The sequence below is a fragment of the Falco peregrinus genome, chromosome 6, assembly GCF_023634155.1.
Source record: "Falco peregrinus isolate bFalPer1 chromosome 6, bFalPer1.pri, whole genome shotgun sequence".
Taxonomy (NCBI): Eukaryota; Metazoa; Chordata; class Aves; order Falconiformes; family Falconidae; genus Falco; species Falco peregrinus.
Genome location: NC_073726.1, coordinates 15,975,561 through 15,999,571, shown reverse-complemented (window position 1 = coordinate 15,999,571; position 24,011 = coordinate 15,975,561). Strand labels below are relative to the sequence as shown.

At 64.4% G+C, this 24,011-nt stretch overlaps 3 protein-coding genes across 5 annotated transcripts; all 3 read left to right on the top strand.

Annotated features, from left to right (window-relative positions):
* Positions 1-5,137: 5,137 nt before the first annotated feature.
* On the top strand, positions 5,138-14,082 carry LRRC4B (leucine rich repeat containing 4B). Its single transcript, XM_055808715.1, is given in 4 exon segments — positions 5,138-5,200; positions 9,011-10,583; positions 10,585-10,792; positions 10,824-14,082. Coding segments are annotated over 3 exon segments (1,956 nt in total). The 5' UTR covers positions 5,138-5,200; positions 9,011-9,050; the 3' UTR covers positions 11,039-14,082.
* A 784-nt stretch (positions 14,083-14,866) lies between these two features.
* ASPDH (aspartate dehydrogenase domain containing) lies at positions 14,867-20,787 on the top strand. The gene is given in 9 exon segments (XM_055808704.1): positions 14,867-14,914; positions 15,693-15,755; positions 16,190-16,331; positions 17,565-17,649; positions 18,102-18,161; positions 18,164-18,253; positions 18,871-19,097; positions 19,226-19,377; positions 20,155-20,787. Coding segments are annotated over 8 exon segments (855 nt in total). The 5' UTR covers positions 14,867-14,914; positions 15,693-15,694; the 3' UTR covers positions 20,193-20,787.
* On the top strand, positions 19,245-23,773 carry JOSD2 (Josephin domain containing 2). Of its 3 annotated transcripts, none has more exons than XM_055808711.1 (5): positions 19,245-19,377; positions 22,221-22,412; positions 22,500-22,625; positions 22,747-22,941; positions 23,020-23,773. In XM_055808711.1, exons 2-5 carry the CDS (start codon positions 22,255-22,257, stop codon positions 23,117-23,119), a joined length of 579 nt encoding a protein of 192 aa, XP_055664686.1. In that variant the 5' UTR covers positions 19,245-19,377; positions 22,221-22,254; the 3' UTR covers positions 23,120-23,773. The 3 variants fall into 3 exon arrangements, with proteins under 3 accessions (XP_055664686.1, XP_055664685.1, XP_055664687.1); XM_055808710.1 differs by lacking the exon at positions 19,245-19,377 and adding an exon at positions 20,907-21,096; XM_055808712.1 differs by lacking the exon at positions 19,245-19,377 and adding an exon at positions 21,107-21,259.
* The last annotated feature ends 238 nt before the right edge of the window (positions 23,774-24,011 follow it).

Sequence of the window (24,011 nt, the reverse complement as noted above, 5' to 3'; positions counted from 1 at the left end):
ATGGGACATGGGGACACGGGGATGGGACGCAGGGAGTGGGGAGACAGGGACGTGGGGGACATGGGGGGACACAGGGATTGGGGACATGGGGATGGGACATGGGGACACAGGGATGGGGTATGGGGACATGGGGACACAGGGATGGGACACGGGGGGGGCACATGGGGATGGGGACGCAGGGATGGGACATGGGGATAGGACATGGGGGACACAGTGACACGAGGGGGGACACGGGGATGGGGGGACATGGAGACATGGGGCCATGGGAATGGGACATTAGGATTGGGGACATGGGGATAAGGGGGGACATTGGGACATGGGGGCAGGGATGGGCCTTGGGGACACAGGGACATGGGGGGACACGGGGATGGGACATGGGGACATGGGGATCAGGGACACAGAGATGTGGGGACACAGGGATTGGGGGACACGGGGATGGGACGTGAGGACTGGGGACAATGGGGACACAGGGATGGGACAGGGGGACACGGGGGGGCACCGGGACTGGGAACGTGGGAATGTGGGGGACACGGGGGGTGTGGGGGGGCACAGGGGACGCGGGGGGACGTGGGGATGCAGGGGGGGACGTGGGGGGCACGGGGACACGGGGTCATAGCGCGGGGGTCCCGGGCTGGGATGTGTCACCGTCCCCCCGTGTGTCCCCCCGTGTCCCCCCCGCTCCATCCCCCGCCCCCTACCCCCCCACCCCCCACCCCCCCCCCCCTCCGCCCATCCAGCGCCGCCGCCGCTCCCGGGCTGCCTGCTGCCGGAGCCGAACGGGGCCGAACGGAGCGAACGCGGAGCCGAACCCGAACCCAGCGCCGAGCGGAACCCGAACGCGGAGCCGAACCGAGCCCGGAGCCGAACCGGGCCCGAAGCGGAGGCGAACGAAGCCGAGCGGAGCCGAGCGGAGCCGAACGGGGCGGGGGGCGCGGGGCCCCGGCGGCCGCTGGAGCGCGGCGGGCGCGGAGCGCGATGCTGCGGCCCGGCCCGGTGAGTGCGGGACCCCCAGTACGGACCAGTAACCCCCGGCCCTCCCAGTATAGACCCGCCCCCTGCATCCCTCCCGGCATGGACCCGTCCCCCCCCACCCCCGCTGCATCCCTCCCGGTATGGACCAGTTCCCCCCTCCCCAGTATAGACCCATCCTCCCCACTGTATCCCTCCCAGTATGGACCAGTTTCCCCCTCCCCCATCCCCAGTATAGATCCATCCTCCCTGCTGCATCCCTCCCAGTATAGACCAGTCGCGTCCCCTGTGTGTGTGTCCCCCCATTACAGACCCATCCTCTGCATCCATCCCAGTATAGACCAGTTCCCCACCCCCACCCGCATCCCTCCCGGTATGGAGCAGGCATCCCAGTATGGACCAGTCCCCATCCTCTGCCCCCCCCAGTATAGACCAGTCATTCCTCTGCATGCTCCCGAGTATAGACCAGTCCCTCCCTTCATCCTTCCCAGTATAGACTAGCCCCCCCCGTATCCCCCCAGTATAGTGTCGTCACCCCTGCATCCCTCCCAGTATAGACCAGTCCCTCCAGTATAGCCCAGCTCCCACCCTGCACCTCCCCAGTATAGCCCAGACCCCCCTATATCCCCCCTCAGTATAGGCCAGTCCTCCCCAATACAGACCAGCCCCCCTCCAACCAGCGCCCCCCCCCCCATTGCCCCAATACAGACCAGTTTCCCTGCGCCATCCCCCCAGTATAGCCCAGTCGTCCCCCCCCAGGGACGCCCCCCCACCGTGGCCCCCCCCGCCCCCAGGGGGGCAGGTTTGGGGGGGGGTCCCCGCCTGCAGGGGGATGCGCATCGCCACGGTGACGGTTGCCGCGGCGACGGGAGCCTGTGGAGATGGGGGGGGGGGCGACGCGGCAGGGGGATGCGGCGAGGCCTGACACCCCCCCCCCCCAGCTGCTATAGGTGCTCTGTAGGGGCTATAGGGACCCCCCAGCCCTATAGGACACCCCCCCCCCCCCCATAGGGGAGCCCCCAGTGTCTCCCCTGGCCCTATAGGGGCTATAGGGAGCCCCAGCCTTATGGCCCCCCCACACACCCACCCATAGGGGAGCCCCCAGTGTCTCCCCTGGCCCTATAGGGGCTATAGGGAGCCCCAGCCTTATAGCCCCCCCCCCCCCATAGGGGAGCCCCCAGTGTCTCCCCTGGCCCTATAGGGGGCTATAGCCCCCCCCCCCCAGCCCCAAAGGGTCTATAGTGGCTGATGGCCCCTGCCCCCCCCAGCACCATAGGGGCTCTCTGCCCCCCCACCCTGCCCAGCTCTATAGGCTGTCCCCCCCAGCCTCCCTCACCCCATAGGGCCTATAGGGTCCCTCCCAGCCCCCTGGCATCTTCCCCAGACATATAGAATATATAGGAGCAGGCCTCCTCCCCCCCCAAGCCCTATAAACTATAGGGTCCCCCCTGGCTCTGCTGGGATCCCCCCAGCTATAGAGGAGCTATAGGACCCCGCTGAGGGTCTCAACCACCCTCCCCCCGGGGGGCTATAAGGGACCCCCCACCCTCTCTCACCCTATAGGTGCTATAGCCCCGCTCTCCTACCCCCTCCCAGCATCCCTTCCCTCCCCCCCCCAGCCTTACAGGGGCACCCCTGGGCCTCTTCTGCCCCACAGGGGCTATAGGGGCATCCCTGGCTCTACAGGAGCTATAGCCCCCCCTCCCCCCCGTAAGGGAATCTATAGGCTCTGTTACTCTATAGGTATTATAGGAGCTACTCTGTTGGCTCTATAGGGAGAATCTGCCCCCCTGTACCCCCCCCCAGTATGGGCTATAGGGAACTCCTGCCCCTATAGGGACTATAGGTCTCATCAGGGTGCCCCCAACCCTATAGGGGCTATAGGGCTTCAGTCTCATTAGAGCTACAGGGGTTCCCAGTCCCTATAGGGACTCTTGAGGCCCTGCCTTGGTTCTGCATTGTCCTATAGGGACCCCTGGCCCTATAGGAACTACCGGCGGTCCCTTTGCCCCCCACCCTTCTCAGTCCCATAAAGGCTATAGGGACCCCTCCAGCCCTATCAGGGTCTCCTATAGCCCTAGTGGGGCTATAGGACCCCCTGCAACCGCTCCTCTCTGGCTCCATAGGGTCTATAGGGGTTCCCTCCAGCCTCTTCCAGCCTTCCCCACCCCGTAAGAGCTATAGGGTCCCATGGGCCTTATTGCCCACCCCCCCCCCCCATCCTGATGAGGCCTCCGCTCCTAGCCCTATAGGAGCTATAAACCCCCCCTTCAATCCTATAGCCCCCCCCCAGCCCTATAGGAGCTATAGGGTCCCCTCAGCCTGTAGGGCTCCCCTGGCTCTATAGGGGCTATAAGGTCCCCCCCCACCTATAGGGTCCCCTCAGCCTATAGGGCTCCCCTGGTTCTATAAGGTCCCCCCAGCCTATAGGGCTCCCCTGGCTCTATAGGGGCTATAGGGTTCCCCCCACCTATAGGGTCCCCCCACCCTATAGGGTGCCCCTGGTTCTATAGGAGCTATAGGGTCCCCCCCAGCCTATAGTGCTCCCCTGGCTCTGTAGGGGCTATAAGGTGTCCCCAACCTATAGGGTTCCCCTGGTTCTATAGAGGCTGTAGGGGCCCCCCAGCCTCCTTCCGGGGGGGGTGTCAAACTGGTCCCAGTTGGAGGGGGGGGGGTTGCGTGTGCATGTGCGTGTGTGTGAGCCAGTGTTCACATGTGGGCTGCACATGTGTGCGCGCACGTGTGTGTGTTTGTGCACGTGTGTGTGTGCACGGAGGGTGTGCACGTGCGTGCACATGGTGTGTGTGTGTGTGTGTGCATGTTTGTGCACACACATGTGCACATGGGGCCTGCGTGCCCTGCGGGTGCCCTTTGCACAGTGGCCCTCGTGGGGTCCCTGGGAACACACACACCTGGGGGTCCCTTCACAGTCCTCGTGCCCCTTGCACACTCCCCGTGCACGCCGTCTCCCTGACCAGCCTTGCATGGCCTTGCACACTCTCTGTGCACATGCTGCTGGTGCAACCCACCTTGCACGGTCCCTGTGCACACGCTGCTGGTGCAACCGCCCTTGCATGGCCTTGCACGAGTGCACAGGGTGGGTGCTGAGGGACCTTGCAGCACCGTGCAGTGCTGGGAGGGTTCTGTGCAATTGGGGGGGTCCTGTGTAAATCCAGGGGGGTTGTGCAATGCTGGGGGGTCCCGTGCAATGAGGGGGGGTCCTGTGCAAATCCAGGGGGGTTGTGCAATGCTTGGTGGGGGTCCTGTGCAGTGGGGGAGGTCCCATGCAAATCCAGGGGGGTCGTGCAATGCTGGGGGGTCCTGTGCAATGCCAGGAGGAGGAGATGCAGTGCTGGGGGGGGGGTTGTGCAAATCCGCAAATCCAGGGGGGCTGTGCAGTGGGGGGGGTGCCCCATGCAGTGCTGGCAGGCCCTGTGAAGTGGCGGGGGGGGGGGGGCATGCAGTGCAGGGGGTGTGCATGCAGTGGGGGGCTGTGCAGGGGGGTGTGTGAATGTGCAGGGGGGGGGCGAATGTGCGGGGGGGGGGCATGCAGTGGGGGGGGGGCTGTGCAGTGGGGGGGGCTGTACAGTACGGGGGGGGTGGGCATGCAGTGGGGGGGTCATGCAGTGTGAAGGGTCTGTGCAGTGGGGGGGGGTCTGTGCCGGGCGGTGGCAGCGCGGGAGCCGCTGGGCAGGGGGGGGGCGGCGGGGGCTGCAGCGCCGTGTGCCTGGAGAGACTAATGAGGGCGGGGGGGGGGGCAAAGGGGAGGGGGCAAGAAAGAGTGCAGCAACTTGGGGTGTGGGGGGGACAAGATGGGGTGTGAAGGGGGGGCGAGGAGGGGGGGTGCAGGGGGGTAGCTGCAGGCGGGGGGGCTGAGGGGTGCAGGGGGGTGGGCGCAGGGGGGATGTGGGGTTGCAAGGGGGGCTGGGGGGGGTGCAGGGGGTGTATGCAGGCGGGGTGGGGGGTGGGGGTGCAGCAGCCTTTGCAGCCGCGCGGAGGCGCGCGGGGTGGGGGCTGGGGGGGGGGAGGGGGCTGGAGCTGGGCTGCGATGGGGGGGGAGGGGGGGGCAGGAAGGGGAAAGGGGGGTCCAGGAAGGGGGGGGGGCAGGAAGGAGCGGGGGGGGGGGCAGGAAGGAGCGGGGGGGGGGAGGAGGGGAGCAGGAGGAGGAGGAGGAGGAGGAGGAGGAGGAGGAGGAGGAAGGCTGCGCGGCCGAGCAGGCCGGGGGTGCGGGGTAGGCCCTGGCGCGCGCGCGGGGGGCACCTATGGGTGGGGGTGGGGCACCCGCGGGTGCGTGCACGGGGCGGGGTGGGGAGAGGGATGGGGGGAGCAGGGAGGGGCGCGCGTGCGGATGCGTGAGGGGGGGTGGCGGTGGGGGGGCACGCACGCGTGCAGGGCAGGGGTTTGCACGCGCGCGTGCACGCGGCTGCGTGTGCGCAGGGCGCGGGTCCGCACGCGCGTGTGTGTGCACGAGGAGGTCTGAGGCGGGGTGTGTGTGAACGCGAGCGTGCGTACACGTGACTGGGGGGCGGATTTGCACACGCGTGTGAATGCACGTGGCTGTGTACATGGAGCAGGTTTGCACACGCGTTTGCACGTGGCTGGACGCAGGGACAGGGGTTGCACACGCGTGTGCGCATGAGGAGGTGTGAGCTGGGGCGGGGTGTGAACACGAGTGTGCGTGCACGTGGCTGTGTGCAGGGGCTGGGTTTGCACACGTGTGTGCATGTGCCTGTGTGTTCAGGGATAGGGTTTGCACACGACTGCATGTGCAGAGACGGGGGTTGCACATGTGTGTGAATGCACATGGCTGTGTGCGGAGACAGGGTTTGCACGTGCGTGTGCACATGGCTGTGTGCAGGGACAGGGTTTACACACGTATGCGCTCTTGCACACTCGTGTGTGTGGATGTGTGTGTGGACAGGCTTGTGCAAGCATGCACGTGCAGGACTGGATGTGCAAGCACGTGGCTGTGAGCGACGGAGCATGTTTGGGGGCGTGGTGTGTGTGTGCACACGTGTGTGTGCACTTGTGTGTGCACGTGGGGGCTGCGAGCATGGGTTTGCATGTGAGCATGCAGTGTCGTGCAAGGGTGCGTGTGCACATGCATCTGTGTGTAAGGTTTTTGCAGGCATGTGTGTGCACATGCGTGTGCAAGGGTGTTCCTGAGGGAGGGGGTGGTGTTTGCAGCCATGTGTGGTGTGTGTTGCACCAAGATGCTTGTGCAAGCTGCATTGCACCTCCTGTGCACGTGCCTTGTGCATTGCACGGCCCGTGCACGGTGCCTTGCTTCGCTGGGCTGCACACAGGGCGTTGTACCGACCCTGCACCTGCAGCATGCGTTGCACGGCCTGTGCAAATTATGTTGTATCAACGAGGCGCGCGCAGCGTGCATTGCAAGGTGGTGCTTTGCTTGTGCAAGCTGCACACTGCACCAAACTGCCCCTGCATGGTGCGCAGCACTGACCGTGCACGTGCATACTGCATTTCATGGGCCATGGTGCAATTTTGGGCCTCTGCATGAGGCGTCTTGCACTGAGCTAGTGCATGGCGCTGCCCGTGCGCGCTGCATGGTGTTGCTTTTGCACTGCATGGTGCATTGCCTGGTGCACATGCAGGATGCATTGTGCTGCACGCTGCACACTATTGCTGGTGCACACGCAGGATACAGTGCACTGCCCATGCACGCTGCATGGCATTGCTGGTGCACATGTAGGGTGCATTGTGCTGCTTGTGCATGCTGCACATGCATGATGCATTGTCTTGCCCGTGCATGCTGCATGGTGTTTCTAGTACTCATGCACAACGCACTGCCTGTGCATGCTGCACGGCATTGCTGATGCACATGCACAATGCATTGCACTGCTCCTGCACGCCATTGCTGGTGCACATGCAAGACCCATTGCATTGCCTGCAGCATTGCTGGTGCACATGCACAATGCACTGCATTGCCCGTGCATGCTGCACGGCGTTGCTGGTGCACATTGCCTGGTGAACATGCACAATGCATTGCATTGCCTGTGCATGCTGCACGTGCATGACACGCTGCATTGCCCGTGTAAGCTGCACAGCATTGCTGGTGCACACGCACGACACACTGCCTGGTGCACATGCACGATGCATTGCTGGTGCACGTGCACAATACACTGCCCCTGCACGCTGCACAGTGTTGCTGGTGCACACGCAGGATGCATTGCCTGCTGCACATGTTGGACACACTGCACTGCCTGTGCATGCTGCACAGCATTGCTGGTGCACATGCAGGATGCATTGCTTGCTGCACATGCTAGATTGCATTGCCCGTGCACGCTGCACATGCATGACACACTGCACTGCCCCTGCACACTGTACAGCATTGCTGGTGCATGTTGCCTGGTGTACATGCAGGACAGACTGCATTGCTTGTGCATGCTGCATGGTGTTGCTAGTGCACATGCCGGACGCATTGCTGGTGCACATGCACATTGCATTGCTGGTGCACACGCAGGATGCGTTGCTGGTGCACATGCTGGATGTACTGCCCCTGCACGCTGGTGCACACACAGGATGCATTGCCTGGTGCACACACAGGACACTTTGCTGGTGCACACGCACAATGCACTGCCCTTTCACACTGCACGGTGTTGCTGGTGCACGTGCACAATGCATTGCCCGTACACACTGCACAGCATTGCTAGTGCACATGCAGGATGTATTGCCTGGTGCACACACATGATGCGTTGCTGGTGCACGCGCAGGATGCATTGCACTACCCCTGCATGCTGCAGGCCGTTGCTGGTGCACATGTAGCACGTATTGCTGATGCACATGCACAATGCACTGCTGATGCACGTTGCACACCGTTGCTGGTGCACACGCATGCTGCACTGCACGCTGACCCATGCACGGTGCACATGTATGTTGCATGGCGTTGCTGGCGCACATGCAGGACATATCGCTGGTGCAAGTGCACAATGCATTGCCCATGCACACTGCACAGCATTGCTGGTACACACACACGCTGCACTGCCCCTGCACACTGCATGGTGTTGCTGGCACACACAGAGGATGCATTGCTAGTGCAAATGCACAATGCATTGCCCATGCACACTGCACAGCATTGCTGGTGCACACGCAGGATGCATTGCACTACCCCTGCATGCTGCACGGCATCACTGGTGCACACGTACAATGCATTGCTGGTGCACGTGCACACTACGCTGCCCCTGCACACTGCATGGCATTGCTGGCACACTCGCAGGATGCATTGCCTGGTGCACGTGCAGGATGCATTGCTGGTGCACACACACACTGCACTGCTCCTGCACGCTGCTGCACACACCGCATGCATTGCTGGTGCACAAGCACAATGCATTGCCCGGTTCACACGCAGGATGCATTTCTGGTGCACATGCTGGATGCACAGCCCCTGCACGCTGCATGATGTTGCTGGTGCACATGCAGGACGTATTGCTGATGCACATTCACGATGCATTGCCAATGCACACTGCATACCGTTGCTGGTGCACATGCTGGACTCATTGCCTGGTGCACATGCACGCTGCACTGCATGCTGGCATGTGCACGGTGCACATGCACACTACACAGCGTTGCTGGCGCACGTGCAGGAAGTATTGCTGGTGCACACACATGATGCATTGCTGGTGCAAATGCACAATGCATTGCCCTTTCACACTGCATGGCATCAGTGGTGCACACACACAATGCATTGCTGGTGCACACGCCTGCTGCACTGCCCCTGCACACTGCATGGCGTTGCTGGCACACACGCAGGATGCATTGCCTGGTGCATATGCACAATGCATTGCTGGTGCACATGCTGGATGCACAGCCCCTGCACGCTGGTACTGGTGCACATGTAGCACGTATTGCTGGTGCACATGCACAATGCATTGCCGATGCACGCTGCACGCTATTGCTGGTGCTCATGCCACACGCATTGCCTGCTGCATATGCCGGTTGCATTGCACCACCCATGCCCAGCACTCCTTGCCCCTCCCCCCACCAGTGCCCCCCTCTAACTGCCTCTCCCCTCTCCCTGCAGCACCACCCGGGGCCCTGAAGCCGGACAATGCCCCTTGGCCATGGCGGCCCCGGCGCCCCTTAGGATGCCGCTGCCGCTGCCGCCGCCGGCATTGCTGCTGCTGCTGCTGCTGCTGCTGGCCCCGGCTGCTCCGGCTGCTGCTCCAACCTCGTGCCCAGCCGCTTGTTCCTGCAGCAACCAGGCGAGCCGGGTGATTTGCACCCGCCGGGAGCTGCTGGAGGTCCCAGCTAGCATCTCGGTGAACACGCGGTACCTGAACCTGCAGGAGAACCACATCCAGGTGATCCGCACCGACACCTTCAAACACCTGCGGCACCTGGAGATCCTGCAGCTGAGCCGCAACCTGGTGCGCAAGGTAGAGGTGGGCGCCTTCAACGGGCTGCCCAACCTCAACACCTTGGAGCTCTTCGACAACCGCCTGACCACCGTCCCCACCCAAGCCTTTGAGTATCTCTCCAAGCTGCGGGAGCTGTGGTTGCGCAACAACCCCATCGAGAGCATCCCCTCCTACGCCTTCAACCGCGTGCCCTCCCTGCGCCGCCTCGACCTGGGCGAGCTCAAGCGCTTGGAGTACATCTCCGAAGCTGCCTTTGAGGGCTTGGTCAACCTCCGCTACTTGAACTTGGGGATGTGCAACCTGAAGGAGATCCCCAACTTGACGGCCTTGGTGCGGTTGGAAGAGTTGGAGTTGTCGGGGAACCGCCTGGGGCGTGTGCGGCCAGGTTCCTTCCAAGGCTTGGGGAGCTTGAGGAAGCTCTGGTTGATGCACGCGCGCGTGGCGGCAGTGGAGCGCAATGCCTTCGATGATCTCAAAGCTTTGGAGGAGCTGAATTTGGCCCACAACGAGCTGGCCTCGCTGCCCCACGACCTCTTCGCCCCCTTGCACCGCCTGGAGCGGGTTCACTTGCACCACAACCCTTGGCGCTGCGACTGCGACGTCTTGTGGTTGAGTTGGTGGTTGAGGGAGACGGTGCCCAGTAACACCAGTTGCTGCGCCCGTTGCCACGCGCCGCCGGCATTGCGGGGGCGTTACTTGGGGGAGCTGGAACCAGGGCATTTCACCTGCTATGCGCCGGTGATTGTGGAACCCCCGGCCGACCTCAATGTCACCGAAGGGATGGCGGCCGAACTCAAGTGCCGTACCGGCACCGCCATGACGTCGGTCAACTGGTTGACCCCCAACGGGACGTTGATGACCCACGGTTCCTACCGGGTGAGGATCTCTGTCCTTCACGACGGTACCCTCAACTTCACCAACGTCACTGTGCAGGACACGGGGCAGTACACCTGTATGGTCACCAACGCCGCTGGCAACACCACCGCCTCCGCCACGCTCAACGTCTCGGCAGCCGATGCCGCCGCTGCTGCCGCTGCCGCTGCTGCTGCTACCGGTTACACCTATTTCACCACCGTCACGGTGGAAACCACCGACGCCGGCGGCGAGGAACCAGCTCCGCAAACCGCCCCGGCGCCCACCGTCGGGTGGGAAAACGCCGGTGGCTCCACAGCGGCTCCAGCCACCCGTGCCACCGGTAAACCCTTCACCGTCCCCATCACGGCGGCGGCGGCGGGGGGCGGGTGGGGGGTTACAGGATCTGGACGACGTCTTGAAGACCACCAAGATCATCATCGGGTGCTTCGTGGCCATCACCTTCATGGCGGCCGTCATGCTGGTGGCGTTCTACAAGCTCCGCAAGCAACACCAGCGCCACAAGCACCGCGGCGGCCCCGCGCGCGCTGTTGAGATCGTCAACGTAGAGGACGAGTTGGCCGGGGGGACCGGTGGGTGGCGGGTGGTGGCGGGTGGCGGCAGTGGTGGCGGTGGCGGCGGGTAGCGGTGGGGACAACCGGTTGGCGTTGCCGGCGTTGGAGCGGGATCACCTCGACCGTTACGCCGCCTTCGCTGCCCATTACAGCAACAGCGGCGCGGCGCTGGGCTGCGGCAAGAACCCGCTGCTCAACTCGGTGCACGAACCCCTGCTCTTCAAGAGCCCCTCCAAGGAGAACGTGCAGGAGACCCAGATCTGACCCCTCCTCCCACCCCCCCACCCCCCCCGGGGGACCCTCCCCCACCCCCACCCATTGCTGCACCCCCCACCATGGAGGGGGGAACGCCCAGCGGTGGCAGCGGGGTGGGGGGGGTGGGGGGTGGGGTGATTGGGGGGGGAGGGGGGGGGCACGGAGGTGTGCAAGGAAGGACTGGTGTGGTGCACGGGGGCGTGCGACGGACTGGTGCAATGCACGAGGCAGCGCGATGCACAGTGACTTGCAGTGAAGGACTGGTGCAATGCACAGGGCCGTGCAAGGAAGGACTGGTTCAGTGCACGGGGCCGTGCGAGGAAGGACTGGTGCAATGCACGGGGCCGTGCAAGGAAGGATTGGTGCAATGCATGGGGCCGTGTGATGCACGGGGTCTTGCACTGAAGGACTGGTTCAATGCACGGGGCCATGCAAGGAAGGACTGGTGCAATGCATGGGGCCATGTGACACACAGGGTCTTGCAGTGAAGGACTGGTGCAATGCACGGGGCCGTGCAACGCACAGGATCTTGCAAGGGAGTGGTGCAGTGCACAGGGGCATGCGACACGTGGGGTCATGTGATGAAGGACTGGTGCAATGCACAGGGCGGTGCAATGCACGGTGACTTGCAGTGAAGGATTGGTGCAATGCATGGGGTCTTGCGAGGAAGGACTGGTACAATGCACAGGGCAGTGCAATGCACAGTGCCTTGCAGTGAAGGAGTGGTGCGATGCACGGGGTCTTGCAAGGAAGGAGTGGTGCAGTGCACATAGTTGTGCAACGCACGGTGTTGTGCGACGAAGGACTGGTGCAATGCACGGGGCCGTGCAATGCATCGTGACTTGCAGTGAAGGAGTGGTGCAATGCACAGGGTCATGCAATGCACGGTGTTGTGCAGTGAAGGACTGGGGCCGTGCAATGCACGGTGTTTTGCAACAAAGCACAGCGTTGTGCAATGCACAGGGTTGTGCAATGAAGGACTGGTGCGCTGCACAGGGTCGTGCAACGCACGGTGTCTTGCAATGAAGGACTGGGGCTGTGCAATGCACGGTGTTTTGCAACAAAGCACAGTGTTGCACGATGCACAGCGTTGTGCAATGAAGGAGTGGTGCAATGCACAGGGTTGTGCAACGCACGGTGTTTTGCAACAAAGCACAGCGCTGTGCAATGCACAGGGTTGTGCCGTGAAGGGCTGGTGCAGTGCACAGGGTTGTGCAATGTACAGGGTTGTGCAACGAAAGACTGGGGCTGTGCAACGCACAGTGTTTTGCAACTAGCACAGCGCTGCATGATGCACAGCGTTGTGCCGTGAAAGGCTGGTGCAGTGCACAGGGTTGTGCAATGTATAGGGTTGTGCAACGAAAGACTGGGGCTGTGCAACGCACAGTGTTTTGCAACTAGCACAGCATTGCACGATGCACAGCATTGTGCGGTGAAGGACTGGTGTGATGCATGAGGTTGTGCAATGCACGGCCTTTTGTGGGGAGGGATTTGTGCAACACGTAGTGTCTGCAGCAAAGGACTGGTGCGTTGCACGGCATTGTGTAATGCACAACCCGTTGCAGCGGAGGACTGGTGTAATGCATGGTGTCTTGCAAGGAGGGGGTTGTGCGACACACGGGATCGTGCAATGCACAGTGTCGTGCAACAAAGGTTTCATGCAGTGCATGGTGTCACGCGATGAGGGACTTGCGCGATGCACGGGGTTGTGCGAGGCGCAGCCTCGTGCAAGGAGTGACTTCTGCGTTGTGCAGCCTCGTGCGCTGCACAGCCTCGTGCTGTGGAGCCCTCGTGCAACGCACGTGGCTTGTGCAATGGTGGCCTTGTGTGATGTGTGGCCTGGTGCGATGCACAACCTCATGCAATACCATCCCCCGTGCAAAGCATAGCCCTGGGAAGCACAGATCCTTGTGCAACACCCGGCCTCGTGCCACACGTGGCCTTGTGCAACACGCCACCTCGTGCCCCCCCCCTTCATGAGGAGGACATGGAAGAGACACAGACGGGAGGGGCCGGGCAACACGTGGCCTCATGCGACGTCGGCTCCGTGTGACAGTGGCGTCGTGCAACACGGGGCCTTGTGCAATGGCCACGCAGCTGCACGCACCCCCCCTCCCCCCGCCCCAGAACACCACGAGGAGGACACGCGAGAGACACAGCCACCACGGCCTCATGCAACAGCCTTGTGCGATGTGGGGTCTCGTGCAACGGCCTTGTGCAATGGCTGGCCTTGTGCAATGGCCTCGTGATGCGGGGCCTCGTGCAACGGCCTCGTGCAACATGGGGCCTCATGCAGTGTCGTCGTGCAAGGGCCTCGTGTGATGCCTGGCCTCGTGCAATGGCCTCGTGCAACAGCCTCGTGCAATGCAGGGGGAAGTGGGGGGGGGGCCTTGTGCGCCACGCTGCCCCCCCCGCTCCCCCTCCCCCCCCAGCCCCGTGCTCTCGCTTGCTTGCGGCCCCCCCCCGCCGCCCCTCCCCCGCCCCTGCCCCTCCCCCCCAGGGCCGGGGGGGGAGAGGGGCTGGGGGGGCCCCGGGGGCTTTTCTAGGCCCGTGGGGGGATTTTTTAATTCGCCGCGGCCGACACTTTCCTATTTTAATAAAAATCCATCACGGTGTTTCCAACCGCCGCCGGCGCCTCTCTGCTGCTGGGGCTTGGCGTGTGCTTGGCGTGTGCTTGGCATGTGTGTGGCATCCCCTTGGCGTGTGCGTGGCATCTCCGTGCTGTGGCACGTGTGTAGCGTGTGCTTGGTGTGTCCTTGGTGTGTGCTTGGCATGTTCATGGTGTGTGTGTGGCGTGTGCTTGGCATGTCCTTGTTATGTGCTTGGTGTGTGCATGGTGTGTGTGTGGCATCCCCTTAGCGTGGGTTTGGCATCTGTGTGGTGTGCCTGTGGCATGTATGTAGTGTGTCTTTGGTGTGTGCTTGGCATGTACATGGTGTGTCCTTGGTGTGCGCGAGGCGTGTGTGAGGCTGCGCGGGCGGGGATGCTGCACATGCCAAGCCCACACTAAGAACACGCCGAGCCCACGCTAAGGACATGCCAAGCCCACGCTAAGGATATGCCAAGGACCCGTCAAGCCCACGCTAAGGACACGCCAAGCCCACGCTGAGGACATGTCATGGCTGGGGGGTGCAGGCGTCCGGGTGGTGGGGGAGGGGCTCCCGCCGTTGTCATGGCAACCGGGGGGGGTGGGGCGGCGACGACGCTGCCTGGGTCCCCTCGTTACACTGATGGGGGGGCGGGGGTACCACCCCACCCCCCCGCCCTGCGGATGCTGGTTGCCATAGCAACGAGCCGGTTGCCGGGGCAACACTGCGCGGGGGAGTGGGGGAGGGGCACTGCGGCGGTCGCCATGGTAACACTGGAAAGGGGGAGGGGGAGGTGGCTCTTCCCCGCCCCCCGCCGCGGTTGCCGCGGTAACGGTGCTGCAGAGCGGTCGCCATGGCAACGGGGGGAGGGGCGCTGCGGAGCCGTCGCTATGGCAACAGCGCCTTGGTGATGGCGACCGGGGGAGAGGGGATCCGCGTCGCCCCTCCCCTCCTCAAAAAAAAACGGACCCAGGGGTCCTGGTGTCCCCCCTCCCCACCTCAAAAGCGACCGATGTGCCCCCGCCCCTCCCCCATCTCCCAAAGGACCCAACCGGCCACGCCCCCTCTTCCCCCCCCCCCAAAAAAAAAACAGGGGACCCAGGTGTGTCCCCTCCCCCACTAAAAGGACCCAGCCTCCTCTTGCCCCCTCACCCCCAAAAATGGACCCTCCCCCTCCCAGGACCCAACTGGCCTCGCCCCCCCTTGCCCCTCCCCCCACCCACGTGGCCGGGTTGAGCATTAACCAGCCGGGGCGGGGGGAGGGGGGGCGCAAAGGCCGGGCCGTGCTGTGGGGCAGGTGGGGGCTGGGAGGGGCGTTGGGGGGTAATTACGTGCCGGGGGCGGGGGGGCGGGATTTAGGGGGGTAGTTGGGCGGCGGTTGCGGGGGAGAGGAGTAATTTGGGGGCGGGGGGGGCGGTGTTGGGGGCAGGGAGGGGCGGTGAAGGGGCTCGGGGGGGCCGTTGGGAGGCTGGGGGTGCGGTTGGGGGCTGGGGTGGCAATTAAGGGGCTCAGGGGGGCACTTGGGGGGCTGGGGGGCAGTGAAGGCTCAGGAGGGCAGTTGTGGGGTGGGGGGGTAGCTGGGAGGCTGAGGGGGGCAATTAAGGGGCTCAGAGGGGCAGCTATGGGGCTCGGGGGGGGCAGTTGGGAGGCTGGGGGGCAGTTATGGGGTGGGGGGCAGTTGGGGGCTGGGGGGGTAGTGAAGGGGCTCAGGAGGGCAGTTGGGGGGCTGGGGGTGCATTTGAGGGGTGGGGGGGTAGCTGGGAGGCTGAGGGGGGCAATTAAGGGGCTCAGAGGGGCAGGGAAGGGGCTCGGGGGGGCAGTTGGGGGTTTGGGGGGGCAGTTATGGGGTGGGGGGACAGCTGGGAGGCTGAGGGGGGCACTGAAGGGGCTTGGGGGCAGTTGGGGGCTGGGGTGGGAATTATGGGGCTGGGGGAGGCGGTTAAGGGGCTTGGGGGGCAGTTGGGGTGCTGGGGGGCAGTGAAGGGGCTCAGGGGGGCAGTTGGGGGGCTGGGGGGGAAGTTTGAGGGTGGGGGGCAGCCCCCCATGCCCTCTGACCTTTGACCCTGGCCCCCCAGCCATGGCGCAGGCAGAGGTCCCGCGGTGTCGCCGCGTGGGGATCCTGGGCTACGGCCAGTTGGGTACTGGGAGCACTGGGAAGGACTGGGGGGGGGGGACTGGCTGGGGCAATGAGTGGCGGGGGGGTTAATTGTGGGGGCTGGGGGTAATTGAGGGGTAGAATTTGGGGGCAATTAGGGTAATTGGGGGCAGTTACGGTAATGGGGTAATTACGGTAATTGGAGGGGTACATGGGGGCAGGTAAGGGGTAATTACGGTAATTGGGACATGGGGGCTAAGGGGGGCAATGAAGGAGTAATTACGGTAATTGGGGGGTCACTGGGGCAACTGGGAAGACACTGGGGGGTAACTGGGGGCAAAGGGTGGGGTTGGAGGTTGGGGGGGGCAGTTTTGGGGTGTGGGGGGGTGACAGCTCGGTGCCCCCCCGGGCAGTTCTGGGGGACAGTGGGGGTGACAGCAGGGGGTGACAGCAGGGGTGCCACCCGTGTCCCCCCAGGGCAGTTCCTGGCGGGGCAGCTGCTGGCGCAGGGCCCCCCCCTGGGCCTGGCTTTGGCCTTCGTGTGGGTGCGGGGGGAGGGGCGGCTGGAGGGGCTGCCCCCCGCCCTGCGCCTGCCCGACCTGCGCCTGCTCCCCCAGACGTGAGTGACCCCCCTGTCCTCCCCCGTCACCTTGTCACCCCCCCATTCCCCAGAGCCCTGACACACACCCCCGCCACCCCCAGGGCCCCTCGTATCACCCCCAGCGTCACCCCCGGGACCCCCAGTGTCACCCCCCCCGTCACCCCCAGGACTTCAGTGTCACCTTGGGACCCCACGTCACCCCCAGGACCCCAGTGTCATCCCCAGTGTCACCTTGGGACCTCCCATGTCACCTCTGGGACCCCAGTGTCACCCCTTGTGTCACCTTGGAACCCCAGCGTCACCCCCTGTGTCAACCTCGGGACTCTGGTGTCACCCTCAGTGTCACCCCCCTGTCACCCCCAGCGTCAACCTCAGGACTCCAGAGTCGCCCCCAGTGTCATCCCCCTGTCACCCCCAGGACCCCAGTGTCACCTTGGGACCCCCAGTGTCACCCCCGGGACCCCAGTGTCACCCCTAGTGTCACCCCCAGGACCCCAGTCTCATTGTGGGACCCCCAGTGTCACCCCCAGGACCCCAGTGTCACCCCTAGTGTCACCCCCAGCACCCTGGTCTCATTGTGGGACCCCCAGTGTCACCCCCTGTCACCTTAGTGTCACCCCCCCATCACCCCCAGGACCCTAGTGTCATCCCAGTGTCACCCTGGGAGCCCCCTATGTCACACACACCCCCCAGTGTCACCCCACTCCTGTGTCACCTTGGGACCCTCTGTGTCACCCCCAGCACCCCAGTGTCACCCTCAGTGTCACCTTGGGGCCCCTGATGTCGCCCCCAGGACCCCGGTGTCACCCTCAGTGTCACCTTGGGGCCCCTCATGTCACCCCCGGGACCCCCCATGTCACCCCCAGGACACCAGTGTCACCCCCAGTGTCACCCTCAGGACCTGCGTGTTACCCTCCCACCCCAATGTCACCTCCCCAGACCCCTGTGACCCCAGGGTCTACATGTCCTGGTGCCACCCCTTGTCCCCAGGGTCCCCCTGTACCCCAGTGCCACCCCATGTCCTGGTGCCACCCCGTGTCCCCAGGGTCCCCCCACATCCCAGTGCCACCCCGTGTCCCCAGAGTCCCCAAGTCCTGGTGTCAACCCTTGTCCCCAGGGTCCCCCTGTACCCCAGTGCCACCCCACATCCCCAAGTCCTGGTGCCACCCCGTGTCCCCAGGGTCCCCAACATCCCAGTGCCACCCCATGTCCCCAGAGTCCCCGAGTCCTGGTGTCACTCTGTGTCCCCAGGGAGGTGGACCTGGTGGTGGAGGTGGCACATCCCTGCGTGGCCCAGGAGCATGGCGAGGACATCCTGGCCCACGCTGACTTCATGGTGGGGACATGGGACACGGGCTGGGGACAGCAGGGAGGTTGGGGACAGTGGGGGTGGGGTGGTGGGGACATGGGGACAGCAGGGAGGTTGGGGACAGCAGGGACAGGGTAGCACTGGGGACATGGGGACAGCAGGGAGGTTGGGGACAAGGGGGGTGGCGGGGTGGGGACATGGGGACAGCAGGGAGGTTGGGGACAACTGGGGACAGGGTGGCACTGGGGACATGGGGACATCGGGAGGTTGGGGACAATGGGTGTGGGGTGTGGGGGACATGGGGACAGCAGGGAGGTTGGGGACAATCTGGGTGGGGTGGTGGGGACATGGAGTCATGGGGAGGTTTGGGCCAGGAGGCTGGGACCACGGGGGCTGTGGGGACATTGGGGACCTTATTTGGGACCTTGGGGACCTTATTGGGGACCTTGGGGCGTGGTGGCCTGAGCCCTTGTCCCCAGCTGGGGTCCCCCACGGTGCTGGCGGACCCTGCGGTGGAGCAGCGGCTGCGGGGGGGCGGCGGCGCGGGGGGGGTCACACGCTCTATGTCCCCCGGGGCGCCCTGTGGGGCTGCGAGGACATCGCACGCATGGACCGGGCTGGCACGCTGGCTGTGAGCGGGGGACACTGGGGGGACACTGGGGGGTTATGTCACAGGACTGGGACACCAGGGGGTTTGGGGACACCATGGGGTGGGATGTCATGGGGTTGGGAACACCATGGGGCTGGGGACACTAAGGGGTTGGGGACACCAGGGAGTGGGATGTCACGGGGTCAGGGACACTAGGGGGTTGGAGACACCAAGGGGTGAGATGTCACGGGGTTGGGGACACCGGAGAGTTGGGGACACCAAAGGGTGACTGGCCTTGTGAACAGTGTTCAAAGTTGGGGACCTCGTCCACCTTTGGTGATCACACCTGGGTTTGGGGACAGTATCTGGCCTTGGGGACAGTGTCCAGCTTTGGGGACAGCATCTGGCCTTGGGGACAGTGTCCAGGTTTGGTGACCACACCTGGGTTTGGGGACCGTATTTGGCTTTGGGGGCAATGTCCAAGGTTGGGGACAGCATCTGGCCTTGGGGACAGTGTCCAGGTCTGGTGACCACACCTGGCCTTGGGGACAGTATTTGGCTTTGGGGACAATGTCCAAGGTTGGGGACAGTATCTGGCCCATGGCTGGCCTTCGGGGCCATCGTGGGGCCTGTTGGTGATAGTGCCCCACCGCCGCCAGGCGCTGAAGGTGACAATGACAAAGGCCCCACAGAGCTTCCGCCTGGAGGGGTGGCTGCAGGAGCGGCTGGTGGCAGCGGGGGGGACACGCACTGTCCTCTACGAGGGTCCTCTGCGTCCCCTCTGTCCCCTCGCCCCCAACAACGTCAACACCATGGCAGCCGCAGCGGTGGCCGCGCCACACCTGGGCTTCGATGGCATCCAGGCCTGCTTGGTGGCTGACCCCAGGTGGGTGACAAGTGCCACCTCCCTGGGTCATGTCACCCCCCCCCCCCCCCCGGTGTCACCCCCATCCCTCAGCACACAGTGACAAAGGAGGAGGGGGAATGGGGACCCACCCCGTGGTGTCCCCACAGTGTTCCCGACTGGCACATCGTGGAGGTGGAGGTGACAAGTGTTGGGGACAAGGGACGGGCGCTGAGTGTCACCAGCATCCGCCGTAATCCGGCGGCACCCGGTGCTGTCACTGGCAGTGCCACCCGTCACGCCTTCTGGAGCAGCCTGCTGGGTGGGTGTCCTGCGTGTCCCCTCCCCCCTGTGTCCCCAACCTCCCGTGTCTCCAACCCCCTGTATCCCCCCGTATGTCCCCGTGTCCCCCCATATGTCCCTGTGTCCCCCAGGGTCCTCTGTGCCCCCCCCCCCCCATATGGCCCCAGTGCCCCCCCCTACATCTCCATGTCCCCTGTGTCCCCATATGTCCCCTTGTCCCCTCACGTCCCCCCTGTCCCCGTCGTGTCCCCTGTGTCCCATGTCCCCCCATATTGCCATGTCCCCAGTGTCCCCCCTTATCTCCCTATAACCCCCATATATCCCCTTGTCCTCCCTGTCCCACCATATCCCGTGTCCCCCCATGTCCCCTTTGTCCCCCCCATGTCCCCAGTGTCCCCCGTGTCCCCTTACCTCCTCATAGCCACCCATATATCCCCTTGTCCCCCCATATCCCGTTTCCCCCATGTTCCCAGTGTCCCCTCATCCTCCCCAGTGTCCCCTCATGTCCCCGCCATAGCTCCCCATGTCCCCAGTGTCCCCTCATGTCCCCTGTCCCCCCTAATCTCCCCATATATCCCCGTGTCCCCCCATGTCCCCAGTGTCCCCCTGTGTCCCTTCCATGTCCCCAGTGTCCCCCCTTACCTCCCCATAGTCCCCCATATATCCCCTTGTCCCCCCTGCCCCCCCATATCCTGTGTCCCCCCATGTCCCCAGTGTCCCCTCATGTCCTCCCTAGCCCCCCATGTCCCCTGTCCCCCCATGTCACCCCAGTCACTCTGTGTCTGTTCCCCCCCAGCCTGCCACGGACATGGTGGATGTGTCCAGCTCTGCTGAGGCCACCAGGCTGGGGACAGCAGGGGACACCAGGGGAGAATGACAGGGACACTGGGGGACAGCAGGGGACACTCAGGACAGGCTGGGGGCAGGCCAGAGACACTGGGGGACAACTGGGGACAAGCAGGGACAGGCCAGGGATGGTGGGGGAACAACTGGGAGAGGCTGGGGACAGTGGGAGGCACCCAGGACAGGCGGGGGACAGGCCGGGGACAGTGGGGGAAGGCCAGGGACATCCAGGGACAGGCTGGGGACAGCAGGGGACAGGCAGGGGACACTCAGGGCAGGTTGGGGACAGGCCAGGGACACGGGGGGACACTGGGAGACAACTGGGAGAGGCTGGGGACAGCAGGGGACACTGGGGACAGGCCAGGGACACCCAGGACAGGGCAGGGAGAGCGGGGGACAGCAGGGGACAGGGCAGGGAGATAAGGGGACACTCGGAACAGGCTGGGGACAGGCCAGGGACAGTGGGGTGACAACTGGGAGAGGCGGGGGACAGGCCAATGACAACTGGGGACAGGCCAGGGCCACTGGGGGACAACTGGGGACACACAGGGACAGGCGGGGCCCATTAAAGGCGACATCGCCTTCACCGCGTCGGCTGCGCCTCATCAATGCGGCGGGAAAGAGGGAAGGGCGCGGGGCATGACGGGAGGAAGGTCAGGCCTCTCCGCCTGGCCGGAGCGCGGCGCAAGGCACGCCGGGAAGGAGGGCAGCGGCCCCAGCCTGGCTGGGGAGGGGGCGGGCGCAAGGCACGGCGGGAGGGGAGTTAGCGGCCGCCTAGGTCGGAAGCCGCGGTGCACGCCGGGAGCCGCGGTGCACGCCGGGAGCCGTAGTTCCGGCCTGCCGTGGTGGCCGGAGGGGGTTGCGCGGCCGCCAGCAGTCCCGGAGGAACGGCGGGGTGTGCTGGGGCGGCCCAGGGGGGTCTCGGGAGGGTCCCGGGGGTCCTGGGGGAGCCGGAGGGGAGCGGGGAGCGCCGAGGAGAGCCTGGAGGCCCGACGGGGCCTGGCTGCACCCTGGAATGGCCTGGAGGGTGCTGGGGGAGGGGTGTCCGGAGGGCCTGGGTGGGCCCCGGGGGTGTCCGTAGGGAGCTGGAGGATGTTTGGGGCCCTGGGGTGTGGTTTTGGGGGGATAGAAGGTGTCCCGAGGGTTTAAGGGGGGCTGGGAGTGTCGGGGAGGTGCAGGAGGGGCTGGGGGGTGTCGGGGGCTGTCTGGAGAGTCTGTGTATATGTGCGTGGGGTGGGGCAGAGGGGCTGGAGGTGCTGGGGCTGTTTGCCAGAGGCTGGAGGGGTTTTGGGGGGTCCCTGAGGGGTGTAGAGAGGGGTCTGGGGGTCGTAGAATGTGTGGAGGAGGGGGAGCAAAGAGGGGGTCCTGGAGGTACTGGGGCTGGGGTGTTGGGGGTGCAGGGCCTTGGAAGTCTCAGGGGAGGACAGAGGTACCTTTGGAAGGGAGGGGCTGAGGGGTACAGGGAGGGTGCTGGGAGGCTTTGGGGGACTGTTTGGGGGTGCCTGAGGGATCTTGGGGAGCCTGACAGGGGGCTGGGGGGGGGGCATGTAGGAAGGGGGGCACCTGGTGGCTATTTTGGGGGTTCCTGGGGGGGGCGCTTGGTGATGCAGGGGGGTGCCTGGGGGTTTTGGGGAACCCAAAGGGTCTTGGGGAGCCTGAGGGGTTGCTGGGGGGATCTTAGGGGTGTCGTGAGGGGAGCAGGTGGGTGTCGGGAAGGTCTTGGGGACCTGAGGGGTCCTGGGGAGAGCAGGGGGATGTCAGGAAGATCTAAGGGACCTGAGGGATATTGGTGAAGCCTGGAGGGTGCAAGAGGCGGGGCTGGAAGGTTTGGGGGGTCCTGGAGGGGATTTGGGGAGCGGTGGGGGCCACAGAGGGGGGCTGAGAGATTTGAGGGGTGCTGGGGGGTGTGTGCTGGTATTTGGGGATGCCACCAGTTGCTCCCCACCCCCTCCAAATCCCCCGGGGGGAATTTTGATGGTGCCAACCTGAGCTGACCCCCCCCTCCTTTTCACCCCACAGGCAGCCAGGGACACCCCCCCCCGACCCAAGGGCCATGTCAGGCCCCCCCCTCCCATCACCATCGGCAGCGGGGGGGCCGGCAGGGCTGTACCATGAACGGCAGCGCCTGGAGCTCTGTGCTGTTCACGCGCTCAACAATGTCCTGCAGCGACCCTGCTTCACCCAGGAGGCTGCAGATGAGATCTGCAAGAGGCACGTGGCACCCATCCATTCCCCCCCCTCCCTGTTTTTTAATTAGTTTGGGTATTTTCCTTATTTGTTGAATATTTCTTGTGGTAGGTTGGCACCCAATGCCCACCTCAACCCACACCGCAGCCTCCTGGGCACTGGCAACTACGACGTCAACGTCATCATGGCTGCACTGCAGAGCCTGGAGCTGGCGGCCGTTTGGTGGGACAAACGCCGGTGCGACCCCCTCCCCATGCCACCCCCCCACACGATTTTTATTTTTCTGCCTCTTCCTCTTCACCTTTTTTTTAAAAATTATTTATTTTGATTTGGTTTTTCTCCCCCCTCCCACTGGCAGGTCGCTGGAGCGTCTGGCGCTGGGTCAGATCCTGGGATTCATCCTCAACGTCCCCTCTCACGTCTCGCTGGGTTTTGTGGCATTGCCGTTACGCCGTAAGCACTGGTTAGCCGTCCGGCAACTTCGCGGTACCTACTACAACCTCGATTCCAAACTCCGGGCGCCCGTCGCCATCGGCGGCGAGGCTGAGCTGAGGTAGGAAACCCCACTGGGTGCCGCTGGGTGCCACCAATGGAGACACGGGTGCCACCTCCGCCTCTTCCCCTCTGGCAGGGCCTTCCTGCGGGATTTCCTCTCCCAAGGGCTCTGCGAGGTTTTCCTAGTCGTGCCGCGTGCCGTGGAGGAAGCCGGCGCCTGGTTGAGCCCCGAGTGACTTGTCACATGCTAAATGGGTGACGCCGACGGGTGACACTGCTGTGGGCACTGCCCTTTCTGGGGTGAAACCTCCACGCTTTGGGTCTTTAGCCAGGCACAGCTCATCCAGGGCAGGGGGGATTGTTACGAGATGAAGCTGGATGGTTTTGGGGCGCCATGGGGACCCCAGAGCTGGCACCCACTGTCACCGTGCTGCTGCGGTGCTTCAGCTCCCTGATTTTGCCCCCATTTTGCATGTGGGTTTTGCCTCCCTCTGTCACCGGGATTCCCCTGCAGGTGCGTGTGTCGTAGCGGGGTGACGGGGGGTGTCATGCGTGTGCATGAGCGGTGTCCTGTGCACGTCACAGGCCGGTCATGTGTGTAGCACTGTGCTTGTGCACGTCACCCTCCCGCTGTCCCTGTCGCGTGCCCTCACGTGTGTCACATCCCAGTTGTTGCGTGTCGCCTGCCTCTGGTACACCTTTCCTGGCTCTGCGGGGTCGTGGCTCCAGCATCGTGGCTGCATCTGGAGCCGGATTAATTATTCCCAGCCCTTCCCGGTGCTGGATTTCAGCCCGTGGCGCCGCGTCCCCTGGCTTGATCTCAGGGTGCACGCAGCGCTTCAGTAGGCTTAATTACCCACAAAAAGGTGATTAAAACTGTCGGTTTACAACTTTGTGTCTCCGCCGCAGTCCTTGGGGCTCACACGGTCGCCCCTCTTTGGGGGGTGGGCTCAGCTGGGGCTGAGTGATCCCCCAACTCCCCCCAATTTAACAACCTGGAAGGGGCAGCCCGGCTCGGCCGGGATTCCCTGGCTGCGGGGAGCAGCTTAAAGGAAGGTTTTAACCCCGGTGATGAAATGGGGGGGGTCTGGCGCTCGGGGGGCAGCCACAGAGGCCGGGGGTCCCGGG